The following is a 17098-nucleotide window of genomic DNA, read 5'->3' on the forward strand; positions in this document are numbered from 1 at the left end:
TCCATTTCTTTCTGTGTCACTATCTCCTGAATGTCATGTTCAGTGTGTGCCCTTTCACTATCGATGCCTCTTAACATATCTGCAATTTTGTCTTTCAGTAGTTATAACTCTGACATCCCGTTGTCTTCTAGCTCTGCCACTTCCTCTCTTTCAAGGTGCTTTAGAATGTGAGTCACCAATGAGATGTGTAATTTTCCTTTAACGTCTGCTCTTTGTACGCCTGATATGTTCAAAAAGTCACAGATTCCCAGTAAATTGTCTCTATTCAGGGTGTGCAACACCCCTCCTACCTCTTCCTGTAGCTCTTCCAGGGCTGACATGTTGACAGTGCAGGGGCCTTTAACTGTGAAGGAGTTGATTCTGAACTGGTGGGTCTCTACTGTCCCCGATGATCTCTAACTGGCCTCAGGAAACGTGTACTTGACCACGAACTACCACCTCTGCTTAAACAACAACATGTGCCTCGCTGCAGCCTGCCCGGGTATAGTATGGGAGATTTAGCTGGTGCAGAATTCAATGTACAGGCTATGGACACTGGACATCTGAGCAGCAATCCCAGCGGTGCCTCCAAAATGTTGTCCCCCTATCTATATATAGAGGAGAAATAAGTCACAAGCATGACGGGTGGGTGGAGACTAAAGCAATCGATCCCAGAGTGCTGTATTCAGACCATCCTAATAGATGACTGATCAGAGTTATACTTACTTGAATTATCAATGTTTTAACACATTAAAATGGAACAACAGCGAAAAATAAACACTCTTTTAACACTCTTTTTTAAACATTTGACTATTTAACTTGTTACATCTTTCCCAAATCAAGGAACCACTGGTTATTGAGAGCTATAGCCACCTAATAACATTTTATCAGATTTACTTTAGTTTTGGGGAAAATCAAAGATTTTCTTTCTTTAATAATGAAGAACGATAACATTAATTTAGGAATGGTGAAAAACATACAAGGTAATATGATTAACTCTAATCAAATGATTATTTGTGCACATCATGTGGGCTACCTGGGCTATTTGGAGCAGAGGCTCTATAAATAACCATATATTTCTTTTGTGGATTTTTGGACCAGTTTGTACACAAGAATAAAAGATTTTATTTTGACGCTAAGTATGGCATTGTTTAAGATGGGCTACTGTAGAAAAACACTTACGATAGACAAAAAATATATATATTTAAAAAAAAAAAACAGTGCACCTCCAAATCATATGTCAATATTTGACCCATGCTCACACAATTTTATTTTATTGCATCCAGCATGATCTCTAATCTGTATTAGAGAATGCTGCTCATATTCATATCTGTATTTGTATCCTTTATTTGGTCAATCCAAATAATGTATTCGGTTACATCCCTAATAAGTGCGTATGACAGTGTGAAAGAGGGTTAGGTTGAAATACTCATGGCCTCTACCCCTCAGATTACAGGCATGAAATTCTAAATGCAACATCAATTCTTGTCCAGCCAAAGCAGCAGAGGAAGCTTACTATGTGTACACTGACATGGAAGCTGTCTGATAATGAGAAGGGTACTTACGGTATGTTACAGTGATTCCATACTCTCCATTACTCCAACTAATTATTCACAGCAAGATTGTGTTCTCTCTTATTCACACACAAATACACAAATACACACACACACACACACACACACACACACACACACACACAAGCATGGCTTATACAGCTCATGCACCCACGCACTGAATTGCTCATAACACAAGCATCCATTGACACCAGATCATTTTATTAAATTAGGAAAGCAATTTAACTTGGGGCAACAGAAGAGATGCTGGAATATAATTGAGCAGTGGCTGAAGTATGCTTCAGTGTGGTGATGAAATAAAAAATGACAGTAAAACTATTGACAGGAGTTAAAATTCCAGACATCTTTCCAGAACTGGAGATATAACATTTAATAACATTTAATAACATTTGAATGCAATATATTACAACTTTTTCTGAAAAATATAAAGTTGGGAAAACTACATAGTGGCATAGTGACTGAATTAGACTACACCAGATACTTTAACCTCCATGCTCAACTATCTTCTGCATTCTGAATCGTGTTTCTTTCCATGAGGCTGAAGAAACTCAGACTGCACATTATTCTACCCATTAGCACTATTAGCTTTTTCTGTGTGGGACTCTGTTCCATCCTTACACTGTTGATTTGGGCCTTGTAGTTCAATATCATCCTGATGGGTCTGCATCAGGGGTCGCACTGCTTTCATACGGAATTGACTTCTAAACAGCACAATGACAGAAAGATTAAACAGCAGAGAGCAGCCAAATAGACCGGTCATCAGGCCCAGAAAGATAATTCTGTAAACAGATGGATAAAAGATCATTATTGTGGAAGAAGAACAAAATGGCTAATGTGGCTAAGGAGTGTATCCTGGAAACACCTGGAAGTAAGGTGGGAATACGCATGGCACCAAGCACACACACGTTCACACAATCATTCACGTCTTTGAGCAATTTAGAGTCGCAACACTCCATGCTGCTTCACCATCCTGGTTGTACACCATAAGTGTGCTTAGCAGTATTTATTAAAGGCTAGAAATAACTTCCACTGTGGTGTATATCTTAGGTATGTATCAGGTTTCTATTTTTTTTTTCTTCTAAAAAATTATTGGATTAATATAACAAATATCTAGATGTTGCCAGAGACATCCATGGCCTGGAGACAAGGGAGCAAAACTGGCCATGCATGGGTGGGTTGGTGTATTCTTTGTATACTCTCTCTCCTCTGACAATCACAGTGATACAAGGCTTCTGTAAGCTCATGTACACAGAAGAGGGCAGATAGCACTTTCTTCTGAGTATGGTATGCTGCCCTGTGATACAGCATGAGCAGCAGTTTGAAAAGATGTAGTTGTTCCCTTAACCATCAAGCTATCTTTTTACTTTGAAATGGGAATGGGTAATTAAGTGAAAATTAATACATTTTAAAACCACATGCTTCAGTCTCCTGGAAATGTTGCTAAATAAATAACTTAATTTCTTGTTACTCAACTACTTCCCAATTCACACAGACTCGCATAAGTACACACACCTGTACATGTTTGTGTCGTACATGTGGCAGGACCCTCGGCTTCTGCAATTGCTCATGTCCCATTTCAAACAGGTGGAATCAATCGCAAATCCAAAGTACACTGGAGATGGAATACCAGCTAGAGAGCAGAAAGGGGAAGATGGTATGAAGCATCACCAAAACAAATATTTCATCCAAAATATTTGTTTCATGTAAAATGATTTCTATCTACATGTATCTTTTAAAAGGCATAATGGAATGTTCAATGCTTACAGCTAATTTCCTAATAAAAATGCACTAATTGAGACAACTATTTTTTCTTTAAGCAAAGGGTCATCAACCAAATATTGACTTTGTTTCATTTAAAACTGTTTACTGGTCTTTAAACTCAATATTTTAACGTCAAAACATTGAATTAAATTATTTTTCAAGGCATATTTGCTCTACAGTATGTCTTTGCATTTGGAAGACTTCAAGACTTTTGCACAGTAATATATATAAAAGACCTCTGAAGGTGTACTGTGGTATCTGGCACCAAGATGTAATCAGCAGATTCTTTAAGTCCTGTAAGGGCCTCCAGGGATCACACTTGTTTGTTCAACACATCCCGCAGATACTTGATCAGATTGTAATATGGGAAATTTGGAGGCCAAGTCAACACCTTAAACTCTTTGTTGTGTTCCTCAAACCATTCATCATCAATCCATCCATTTTCTGCACCACTTATGCTTACTGGGTCACAGGGAACCTGGAACCTATTCCTGAACAATTTTTGCGGTGTGGCAGGGTGCATTATCCTGCTGAAAGTGACCAGTGCCATTAGGGAATACAATGCCATACAGGGGTGTACTTGGTCTGTAACAATGTTTAGGTATGTGGTATATGTCAAAGTGACAGCCACATGAATGCCAAGACCTAAGGCTTCCCAGCAGAACATCACACTGCCTCTGCCGGCTTGCCTTCTTCCCATAGTGTATCCTGGTGCCATCTCTTCCCCAGATAAGTGATGCACACACACCCAGCCATGCACATGATGTAAAAAAAAATGTGATCCATCAGACCAGGCCACCTTCTTCCATTGTTCCATGGTCCAGCTCTGTTGCTCATGTGCCCATTGTAGCCACTTTTGTTGGTGGACAGGGGTCAGCATGGGCACTCTGACTGGTCTGTGGCCATGCAGCCCTATATGTAGCAATATGCAATGTGTTTTGACACCTTTCTATCATAGCCATTATTAACTTTTACAGCACTTTGTGCTACAGTAGCTCTTTTGTGGGATCGGACCAGACGGGCTAGCCTTCGCTCCTCATATGCATCAGTGAGTCCTCGATGCCCATGACCCTGTTGCCGGTTCACCGGTTGTTCTTCCTTGGACCACTTTTGGTAGGTATTAAACACTGAATACTGGGAACTCCCCACAAGACCTGCGGTTTTGGAGATGCTCTGACCTAGTCATCTAGCCATCACAATTTGGCCCTTGTCAAAGGATCCTAACGCTTGCCCATTTTTCTTGCTTCCAACACATTAACTTTGAGAACTGAGTGTTCACTTGCTGTCTAATATATCCCACCCCTTTACAAGTGCCATTGTAACGAGATAGTCAGTGATATTCACTTGAAGTTTTAACATTATGGCTGATCGGTGTGTGTATACACACACACACACACACACACACACACACACACAAACGCGCACGCAGTATATATGCACATCAACAATTTTTTGTTTAGTTCCTTACCTAGAGTTCTAATTGCTAGAGTCTGAATGCCAATGGCCAGTGACTTCAGCTCAGGAAGGGTGCACCTGCAATAAATCCACTTAGTAGAGTTTGATGCTGTAGGATGCTGCAATTTTGCATGTTATAAAAGAGAAATACAACATGTCACCTTGAAGCAATTTTTTTTTTTCACTGACCGTATCATGACCATGAATATAGGTGTAACTCCCAGAGCTTTAATGAAATAAAGGACACCAAATATGGCCACATATGATGTCAAACTGCGATTGCATGCTGATGTGTGAGGACACTGTCCAAGAGACACAGAACTGCTGCCCTCTACTGGTGACAGGTTCAACACACAACTGCAGTTATGGAAGACCTGCAGAAAAAAAAAGGTGAAGGCAAATAATGGGGATCCCCCCCCCCCCCCCCCCACACACACACACACTTCTGTTCTATATCCTGGAATAAGGACTAAAATATCACCTACTATGATATCCTAACTCAGCACACAATAAAGATATTAATTAGCTAGCCTAAAATTCATATTGTTCACCGACATTAAGCTGGTCAGACAGGCTGAAGCAGACAGGCAAGTGGAAGCAGCAAGTCAAATTTATGATTTATTTCCAGTCACAGATGTATGATTTATTTCCAGTCACAGATGTAAAAATCCCTGTTGCCGTCAGTATGTACAGTCCTTCTATTTTTTCTATAGTGGGGACAAGACATATTAAAGGTCTATATATTTAATAATTTTGATGAATTGGGGTTAGGATGAAATCTACTCTTAAATTATAGTAATAAAAAATCGAATTTTGTCAGTAATATGTTTATTTCCACATTATCTGAAATTTAGCAATTTAGAAGCCTTGAAGCCCCACCTGCTTGGGACAATCGCATAATCTTCACACTTTATTGTGTTATAGATTTAAATGAAAATCCATTAAAATTGATTTAATTTACTTTTTGGGCCAATAATCTACACATGATAATCCATAACATTAAAAATAAATACTGAAACATCACATTTCAATGCGTATATATCCTTGGCTAAAGCACTTCAAACTGAGCTTAGGTGCATCCTTTTTGCTTTGTTTTTGACTAGACTTTATGATAGAGTGGCTTGACAGAAGCCAAAATTCAGAAGTAAAGGACTCTGGGATCATGGGGAAAAAGCTTTTCTGTTTAATAAGACAAAAATGTAACTTTTTGGGCTACACTACAAGTGCTATTTCTGTCAAAAAAAAAAAAAAAAAAAGGTACTGCTCATCATGCTTCTTAACAGCAATGATAGGGACAGTGGACATAACTGTGAGATGAATGAATACAGCTGAATACAGAGAGGTCTAGAGTGCACACAACCTCAGGCTGGGGTGAAAGTTCACTTTTCAGCATTAAAATAACCCGAAGCATACAGCCAAGACAGTGCTGGAATGACTTCTGGACAAGTTTCTCTTGAGTGGCCAGACAAATGCCAACAAAAGAGAACAAAAGAACCCCATAGAACATCTGTGGATAGACCTGACGATGGCAGTTCACAAACACATACATTTTTTAAAAAACTTACTATGCATTATTGTGTGTAGATTGATGGCCATAAATGTAAATTTAATTCATTTGATTGTAAATCTATAACACAATAACGTATGCAAAAATGTCAGGGGTTTCTTTAATAAAACATAAATATAACTACAATACTTAAGTCAAAATATACATGAAATCATTGTTACTGTAGAATTGATACTGAACGTTTTAATTCTAATATAATCCAAAGTCGAAGCCTCGTTTGCATAAATAAACACAATCGTTTGGAAAATACATGAAAGATTATCGGCAATCCACTGGTTTATATTTATTGTGTTTTTTGTTTAAAATAAAAATCCTATTCACCTATAGTGTCCTAACTTAACTTTTTCTCCCACTATGAAATTGTTACCGTATTTTTGCCCACTCCTGTGGAGCTTATACATCCTGCCAGACATGGAGACATGTATGTAATGCCATCAGCAGAACACACTGGATCCCACTTTGCTGCAGAACATGAACAGTTCTGGTTACACTGTGAGAACAGTGTTTGTTCATCATATGAAATCTGGGGTGTGCTGATTAGGGAAATAAAGATGAGGACTAAGTTAGAATTTAACTATTTGCCTAAAGACACACACACACATACACACACACACACACACACACACACACACACACACACACACACACACACACACACACACACAAAAAATATTCAGCAAGTTTACAACTTAAACTCATCAGGAGTACAACAATGTCCTCCAAATATATAGTATATGGAACTCAATTTTCAGTTGCATTGAAAAATTAAAATGATTTGTTAGTTCATAATTGTAATGAGATTCTAATCCTGAAATTAGCAATACTAAACAAAGTCTTGGAAGTTTTTCATTCTTTCTTCTCTATCAAATCTAGGCTGGAAACCGACTTGATATGATTAAGTTACAGTACCCGTTATAAGAGACAGTGAGACCAGCAAGGGATATGTTGTCACACTTGATTATGAACTGCAGACACAGTAGGAGGAAGGCCAAGGAAGAGGTGAGGAATGCGAGCTGGGCTGCTGATAGCAAACTCAGCTTGTACTTCTTCATCAGCAAGCCACCCAGAAACATCCCCAAAGTTGATAGAGACACGTTTGTCAAACCTAGTACATAGACAGATTGCCAGAACTTTAGCTTCAGTCATCTCATGGAATTAGTGTTACCTTTGATCGCATACAGTTAGCAGTCAGTTTGTTTTTCATCTGTGTATTTATTGTCTTGTGTATCTGTTATATATTTTTCCACCCATTTTACACTGTTGTGTATTTGCATTTTATGTAGTCCTGTGAAATTTGCTACTATGTTGTTGTGAATTGAATAAACTACATTTGTGTCAGTGTATACAGAAGAATGTAAATAAGTTTTGATGGTGGTGGTGGAGAATGCTATAAGTTACATGGAAGAAAATAAAATACAGTTGAAATGGAGTTCAAAATCTTGTGAACACCTGAACATCACACCCATATGTTTTTTTCCCCCCAAACTGTTAACGCGAAGTTGGAAGCTCACAATTGTATAAAATGTCTTGGTATGTTGTAGCATTACAATTTCCCTTCACTGGAACTAAGAGGCCCAAACCTGTTCCAGCATAACAATGTCCCTGTACACAAAGCAATGGTTTGCCAAGGTTGGTGTGGAACAATTCGAGTGGCCTGCACAGAGACCTGACCTCAACCTCACTGAACACCTATGGGATGTACTGAAACCCTGACTGTGCACCAGGCCTCCTCATCCAACACCAGTGCCTGAACTCACTAATTCTCCTCACTGAATCCCCAAAATGTAGTGGAAAGCCTTCCCAGTTGAGTGGAGGTTAATATAGCAGCAAAGGAGGAGTAAATCTGGAATACGATGTTCAGAAACATGTATGGAGGTCAGGTTTCCACAAACCTTTGACCATATAGTGCATACATATGTGCATCAGCCTTGTATCTGCTTCTAATAAGTGCTACTCACCAATGAGTAAATTTGCTCTGGAGGAGGACAGGCCAAAATGCTGCTCCATGTATTTAACCTTAAAGGTAAAGAGGCCGATAAAAGCACTGAAAATCAGGATTTGTTCACAGAGGATAACGATATAGACAGGATTTCCCAAGAGCTTCTTCAGTGAGGACAAGAAACCTGCACATTTAAACAGAGGTTATTGGTTTTATAATGTTTTTTTTTTAAATCTACTATTTACCCTGACCTACTATTGCATAAAAAGCAAATGCCTAAAAGACATTGAGCATATTTATACAACTAAACAACAAAACCTTCAAACTGATTATATTAAGTATACTTCTAATGGACCACTATGTGTCTACATTGAATAAATTATCTGGGGCAGAAAAAGAAGCCAATTGCCTTTTGTCATGTCAGCCAGTTTCATATATAACACAGAGGAATATACAGTATGCTCCTGGTTGTCATGATGAGAGCTGGGATTGTCCCTGTGAGATTGTCCCTCTTCTTGCTTGAGTAAAGAGCGAGGGAAAAACCAGAAAGGTATGCCACCCAGGAGCAGGAGGGCAGATGAGATGAAGAAACCTAGCCACCAGGCCCCAATCCACCGGACATCATTTGGAGTAATGGTCACTGTCTCTAAAAAATGTATATTTAAAAAAAATCAAACAGCATGAATATTCACCAAGCAATAATGCAATAACGATTGCTTCTATATTAAGCAATAATTATACAATTGCATGCACACCCAATAATCAGGGGCAATTTGATGTAGATACTGTGCAACAAAACAAAACAGAAAGAGCAAAATATCAGAACTAGAAACACAATGTAACACAATAAAGCAAGCAGAGCTCTTACCGGTGTCAACAAATCCAACATCAACATACAGCTTGGAAACCAAGGCGCCCAATATGTAGCCAAACATGGGACCCATCAGTGCTACTGCTTGGAGGCATCCTGTCAATAGAGATTTTGATAGAAAAACAGTGATCGGTTTTCAAACTAATCATGTAACAAACATACATATTAAAATACTGAACACAATAATCGGTTGCATGATTTTTGCCTTAGAAACAACCTTCACTTATGGAATATTGTTATACATGCTATATACAGATTGGTGAAAAATGCAAGGAAAAATATCTGGATTACGCATGTAATCCTGTTCCCTGAGAAGGGAACGAGACATTGTGTGAGCTTTACTCTGTGGGAAGTGCTCTTGCATGTGACTGGCAGCTGAAACTTGTGTAACATCATGCCTATTTATAGGCCTGCCATGAACAGGTGACATGGCAATTAAGAGCGTCGCATGATATAAAAACAGAACCTGTGAACCGTGCCATCACCCTCTATTATCTGAAGCAAAGATGCATTTCACAAGCATGCCCTAGTATGACAAAGCTACGCAATGTCTTGTTCCCTTCTCAGGGAACAGGGTTACATATGTAACCCAGATGTTCCCTCTCAAAGGGAACTCAACTGTGCGTGAGTGTTACACTTTGGGATTGAGAGTACCCACTCCGGCATACCAAGGGCATGGCCGGTCCGAGCCCGAGGGTCACTGCATGACACTCGAGCCTGGGGTGGAATGTATATATCCAGGTTCTAATATTGAATGAATATTTGCAGAATAGGCCACCCCACCGCAGCACAAACATCCTGTAAAGGCACAACTTTGGACAAAGCCTTTGAGGAGGCAACCCACCGAGTGGAATGAGCCCTTATGCCCAGAGGCGTAGACAGACCGCGTGCCTCATAAGTGATAGAGATTGCTTCCACTATGCAATTAGAGTATGCGCTGGTTTGACACAGCTTCACCCCTACTGTCGCCACCAAAGCAGACCAGAAGCTACTCCGATTTATGCCACTGGCCGGGGCGGTGGACATAAGTACAGAGAGCCCTTACTGGACACAGCAGATGCAATTTCTCTTGTTCTGGTGTGAGGAATGGAGGAAGGCAGAAAGCCTGCAAAACTACTGGCTGGACAGCAGACGTAGGCACTTTAGGAATATAATCCGGCCTAGTATATAGGAAGGCCTTGGCTAATCCAAGGGCAAAGTCAAGGCAGGAAGGGGCAACAGAGAGAGCTTGTAGACCTCCTACTTGCTTGAGAGATGTCAGAGCCAGCAGAAGATATACTTTTAGAGTCAGAGGGCTCAAATGGGGCACCTGACAGACCTTCCAGAACCACAGAAAGGTCCCAGGAAGGTAAATCATAAACCTCAAAGTTAGAGAATGTTGCCCCACAGAGGCTCCATCAGTAGGGGCATGGCTGGCTGAAATGGCAGCCACGTAGACCCTGATTGAAGAAGGAACCAACCCTGCTGAGAAACGTCCTTGTAAGAACTCCAGGACTGTAGCTATACAATTTCATCATGGATAGTGCTCTTGTGTTCAACATGGTCTCTACAACCTCAGTATTTTTAAAAAGATCTTTCTGCGAGCATTACATAAACAACCGACATGCAGTCTCGCCGAAGATAATAAGGCTGATGGCACGGCTCACAGCGTAAAGCTCACGCGATGTTGAGTTCCCTTTGAAAGGGAACGTTTGGGTGGGCCAGTGTGAGAGAGCACTCTCTCACATCACCAAAACCATCATCAAAACCACCATCACCACCATCATGAAAACATTAGCTGAGGCAATATCTTTTGGAAGAATAGTGTAGAGGTTATGCCAATGCATGTTGCAGCTATTCTGGTGTGGTCCATGTACCTTTTGGTCCTTCAATGTTCATTTCCAAATGAAATTTTTAAAAAAAAAGGAACAACACAAGCTATTTCAATCATCTATTAATAATCAAAAAGAAAACAACAGAAAAACATGCCATTTTCCTGTTTCTACTTTGCTGCACAAAAATAGAAAATCGCAAGAAAACAAAACAGAAATATGTCAGAATTTTTCAATGCATTTTCCATATTACACAAAAAGATAATACTGAAAGTCGATGCCCACGTACGCATAATTCTATTACACTACTATATTACTCTATTACGTCTGCATTGTTACCATGACATCAGTGGCGCACCCTGTGATTCCCTGTTGCCATACAACCTCCATATTTAAACAGTAGCATAATTTTCGAATATTTGTCTAATTTATCTGTCACACATAGAAAATGTCTACTGTAATGTTCTGTTTGTTTGTGAACATTTCATTTATAAAGTACATTGGGCCTTTAATATGAAGCTATTATTTTGTCTTTACAGCACATTCATGCATGTGTCTACATCAGCTTATCCTTTGGGAGGTATGTTTGCTGTTGGTGTATCATATGTATTGAAAGCTCTTCTGCTAGTTGTCAGTTTGCTTTCAAAACTATTATGAAGCAAGAATCCAATACAACGTCATGTATTCACAGAGCCCAAATGCCCTCAAACTAAAGTGTCTATCAAATTTACATTTATTACACTGTTATGTATACCTTCTGTAACGATTGTGTCATCTATGTGTGGTTAGTACAAATATACTAATAAGTTTATATATATCACAGCCTCCATATTGGTAATTGGAGATTCCTCGCTTTTTTTGCTTTTTATGTAAAGACAAAGTCAACCTCTAATCTCATGAGTTTGGACATGAGCGTTTAATAAATTCTCCATTATTTATTGAATTTATAAAAGATTTCTGCAATGCTTTTAAATGTACTATAAAGCACCTATGTAGGTAATAAAGTGTTTTTATATATAAAACGTAAGTTGATTGTACTTGGGTGAATAAAATATTTTTAAATATAATTTGCCTATGTAAAATGCAGAGTTCTCTGCTTTTGCAAAGTCGTCAACGTATGAGATCCCCAGGGGCATGAGTGGTGTTTCTCCAATCCCACGGATGGCATTTCCCAGGAACACATAAACCCACAGGTTAGATCCAGGTTCGTTCAAACAGCCTGCACCTAGAGTTACAACGACACACATCTGTTAAATTTAGATTTGATACTTTAGATTTGATGCTAATTAACCCTGTGTCTCAGTTTATTATTTAGTTATTCACCTTAAAACATTATTAATGAAATACTATTAATTATTTAGTAACTACTGTACCTGACAACTAAGAGAAAAGCAACAGTATGTAGTTACAAGAGTGAGGAAGGGGTCCAGACCTGACCTCCTTGAAGCTTAAAGGATTAAGATCTTAGTACTACAATGATATCTCTGAATCTCTGTAAAATAACATGTTACCTGCTTTGAAACCCTGTGAATGCTCTGGGTGTATATCCAGGTAATTGCTTTGCATTCTGAGATCTTGACAGGCAACAATATTGACAGTTTGATTCATTGAGTCTGGTATCGTTGTGTCATACTTGTACCTGCAGGATTGAAAGACAGGAAACCAAGAAGAAGATATTGCTTTATTTAATGAAACGGCATACCACAGAGATAGTGAAAAGCCTACAAATCATCAGTGCTTTAAAACTTACCGTCCCATGAAGAAATGAGGCAGCCCAGTGAGAGCACAACCAAGACTCATCAGAAAACAACCACATCCTATCAGCCTGGGTCTGTGCAATTTTGCCCCATAATAGCTTACTAGAGCCAAAAAGAGCAGATTACCTGAAAAGGGAAAAGACTGGCAACTAGCAGAAAATAATATTCACATACTGAAAATTAGATGTGCAGGAAAGCTTGGACTTTCTATTCCTATATGTGGTATTTCTTGACCCTTTGAGCATTAGTTTCCTGGTCAGTGTCTTGCTCCTGGGTTTAGTCTAACTACTTAGGTCTGGGGGTTCTATTATCATGACAGTGCATTCATTGATTGTTGGTTAATGCCAGTGTGTTTCTATTTTGGTTAGGTGGAAAACAATTTCATATTTGTTATTTTACTAATTTTTTTTCTGACCTCAGGCATTGTGTGATAAGTCTTGTCCCATTTCTCACAACCTGGTTTCATGGATGTTAACTATTTATATAACTGCATTTTAACACAGATGGGCTACTTCATCCAAATACTAAGTAAATTTAATGGACTATTTTATCTATTACCACATTACCACCTGCACTAAAATTATACAATAGTTATGCCTAGGTTTTGTGCCTAGAGCCTCCAGTACATGCTTAGATCTCAATCCAATTTGGGATTTCTATTTCCAATACAAATAGTGAAGAAACACCCTAACTGTAATTCCCTCCTGGCCATAATAGAAATAATGATGGCGTGTAGGCATGCACACACACACACACACACACACACACACACACACACACACACACACACAGACAGACAGAGCATATTTTTACCCATCTCAAAACTGCCATCGATGAAGCCAACGAGAGTGCTGGACAGGTCAAACCTCCTTTCTATCTGAGTAATGACACTCTTCATGTAGGTGCCACACAAAGTCTTGGTGAAATATGTAAAAGCCAGGGACAAGATAAACATCTGCAGGATTCACAGGATAGAGGACCACTGGATCATCAGCTACCTGTACTTGTCTTTAAGCAAATTATTTGCATTTTCATGTGTTTTGAATAGTACATAATGTCTTTACACATAAACAAACTTACTTTAAAAGTAGAGCAGAAGTGTTCCCTGGTGTTTTTTTTCTCAGGGACACAAATCTGTTGACTCGTGATTGTTGCATTATCCCCAGCTGTTGTATCAACCATTATGTTTCTAGAAACGATTAGTAGGTGAAGTAGCAATATAGACATTATAGCACATTATTAAAATGAGAAAATGTCATATTAGGCTATAATAATTATTAGAAGAAATAGAAAAAGAGGTTGAAGTTTTATATATAAAATAAAAGGCTGTTTCTTGCTATAAGCAGTATAAGCAGGACTTTCAGTACCACTCCTTTAACGTTCTGCTCAACTGTTTGCTACAGCACTTTTTGAGTCACTATATCTTACTGAAAAATGTGCTGAACTTAACTCAGTCTAATTGAGCCATCTCTATCACTTGGTTTAGGTATGTTTGTTAAAAAACATCCACTACATTCTAATCAATCATCTTGATTTTTTTTTTTCTCTGAAACCAATTGAGAGTTTCATTTGCTTTGGATCATTGTCCTGCTGAAAAGTCCCCCCATGTCTCATCTTCATCATCCTGGTGAATGGCAGCAGATTCTTCTCAAGAATCTCCCAGTAAAGGGTTCCATTTATTGTTCCTTCAATTATATGAAGTCTGCCAGTACCATGTGATGAAAAATAGTTCCACACCATGATGCTTCCATCTCCAAATTTCACTGTTGGTATAGTGTTTAAGTGTTTTTCTTCTCCAAACATGGTGTGTAGTATAACAGCCAAAAAGTTCAAGTTGCTCTCGTCTGACCAGACTACACGCTCCCAGTATTTCATGGACTTGTCCAAATGAGTTGTAGCAAATTTTAAATGAGCTAAGACATGCCTTTTCTTTAGTAATGGAGTCTTGCATGAGCAGTGGCATGCATTGCCTATTGTTTTCTCTGTTACGATGGCACTGCTGCCTCCAAGTGTTTCTGGAGCTCTTTCTGAGTGGTCCTTGGCTTTTGGGCTACTCTTCTGACTATTCTTCTGACTCCCTGGTAAGAAATCTTGCGAGGACCTCCTGTGCCGGTTGATGATGGAGTGATGTTGCTTCCACCTGCGGATAATGGCCCCAATGGTGCTTACTGGAGGATTCAGAGGTATGAAAAGCATCTGTATCTGAGTCCATCAATATATTTTGCAACAATAAGGTTGTGAAGGACTTGGGAAAGCTCTTTGCTTTTACCCATCATGAGAGGTTTCTTGTGTGACACCTTGGTAACGAAAAGCCATTTTATAGACCATCAATTTACTAATCCAGCTGATATTAATTGGAACAGATAGGGGGTATAATTACTTATGGATTTCAGCTGGTTCCTTGCCTTACCTTGCCTTGGAGAACTGCTTTTTCTTAGCGTGTTCAATACTTTTTTCCTGTGTCATTCCACTTTATTACACATACCTTTATTTATGGACTTTAATGTTGTGAATTCTTTATATTTCCACATTTCTTGAGTTAATACTGAAATTTCATGTGGATAGCCTCATTGGAAAAATATTTACTGAAAAAACTTTGACGCATCCAATACTTATTTCCCTTATTTAAATAATATACTTATTTAAACATGTACAGTTAAGCCATTCGCTAGCTGAGTCAGCTAGACTAATTAGTGAGCTGTTTTGTTGTCTTACAGCATGAAAGATCTGCATTAAACCTAAAATGTTACTTCACTGTTCAGTAGCAATTGCATGTTAAATATGTATATCTATGTGCTGCTACAGCCTAGCTATAGGTAGGGATATGTGCTAGATAGTTAACTATGTAGCTAGAAACATATATGTATTAACATGAATTAAGAAAGCTAGCAAGAAAGTGAAACCTCGCCATCATTTGGTTAAGTTAGCTAGACATTTCTTATTACTTGTGTCAGTAATTTAGTAATTTTCTTGCTCACTACTTTTACTTTAACTAAAATGCATTATTAGTACAGTAGCAATACTTTTACTAAAGTCACTGTATTTTGTACTCTTTCCATGAGACTTCACTTTCATTGACAAGACAATTCAGAAATTTGGTGTTTCATGTTTTGGAAATAACAATTCAAATGTATTTTAGAGTCGTGATACTCACCTTATGATACCGTGTGATTTAGATTTAATCAGATAGAGACATTCCAGACTCTTTACCTAATGAAGATCATGGAACAAAACAAAGGCATTAAGACAAGTTGTACTCGAAAAGCATGATACACAGTGAATCAAGTTACTTTTTCAGTCTTTTCAGTACTCACATCAATAATCCTGCACGATTAAGCTCTAGGAATTGTTTGTCTCAGTCACGAACGCCTCCATCACCTGATCATTTGGAATTTGGGGACAAAGAAAAAAACTGTGCCAGAGTGGCAAAGTAAATATCAATGCAGATAAAAGAGTGAGAGAGACTAAAGTGGGCAGAATGCTCAAGACACAGAATCGGAAAGCGGGGAGGAGTGAGAGAGTTGTAGAAGATTACAACGGAGGGTTTGTTGCACTCTGAGGGATCAGGTGTATTTGTATATCTGCCCGGGATCAGTCTCTCTCACACACAAACACAAACACACACACACACACACACACCAGGCACTACTACTATTATTATTATTATTATTATTATTATTATTATTATTATTATTATTATTGCAATAAACCTACAGCTCATAAAGATACTATGTTTTTTTAAATGATAGAATTATGGTTAAAACATAGTAGCTATATATGTATCATACTATAATAATTCTGGTTACTATAGGGGGGAAAGGTGGCTTAGTGTTTAGCAATGTTGTCTCACACCTGTGCTTCGGGGGTTTCCTCCCGCAGTCTTCTATGTAGGCTGATTGGCATTCCCAAATTCTTACATTTCTCACAATATTGAAACAGGGCAAATTTAACATTTAACATCATAGCCTAATATATTTTTTAATTACTTAGTTTTCCTTTACTATGCTTATTAGTGCAACTAATCTATAGCCACTTTACCAACAACATAGCATAACCAAGTCACTGGATGTGTGTGTGTGTGTGTGTGTGTGTGTGTGTGTGTGTGTGTGTGTGTGTGTGTGTGTGTGTGTGTGTGTGTGTGTGTGTGTGTGTGTTAATTAAGTACTCAGGTAGCTTTTCACCAGATGACTTATTTATTCTTACTTGAGTAATTAAATAAACTACAGTAGCATTACTTCTCTTGTTGTTCCTCCCTAATTTAAAAAGGTTTTAGGGACATATAGTGGATAAAATTTCAACATGTTTGCAGTGAGATATGTCTTCGATTTCTTCTCTGTGGCAAAGCAGGATTCTGGTTCTTGTGTACTACTGTATCTGCATCGCT

General features: G+C 38.5%; 1 protein-coding gene across 1 annotated transcript; it reads right to left on the reverse strand.

Moving 5' to 3' along the window:
• Positions 1-1744: 1744 nt before the first annotated feature.
• LOC108279522 (solute carrier organic anion transporter family member 1C1) lies at positions 1745-16243 on the reverse strand. The gene is made up of 16 exons (XM_017493831.3): positions 16029-16243; positions 15869-15924; positions 13795-13903; positions 13528-13669; positions 12708-12840; positions 12469-12596; positions 12030-12182; positions 9144-9242; positions 8685-8921; positions 8295-8459; positions 7246-7441; positions 6704-6869; positions 4959-5143; positions 4783-4847; positions 3066-3183; positions 1745-2332 (listed from the first exon to the last, which is right to left on the reverse strand). Exons 3-16 carry the CDS (start codon positions 13894-13896, stop codon positions 2119-2121), a joined length of 2103 nt encoding a protein of 700 aa, XP_017349320.1. The 5' UTR covers positions 13897-13903; positions 15869-15924; positions 16029-16243; the 3' UTR covers positions 1745-2118.
• Positions 16244-17098: the final 855 nt, after the last annotated feature.

Source organism: Ictalurus punctatus, chromosome 19 (genome assembly GCF_001660625.3).
Source record: "Ictalurus punctatus breed USDA103 chromosome 19, Coco_2.0, whole genome shotgun sequence".
Taxonomy (NCBI): domain Eukaryota; kingdom Metazoa; phylum Chordata; class Actinopteri; order Siluriformes; family Ictaluridae; genus Ictalurus; species Ictalurus punctatus.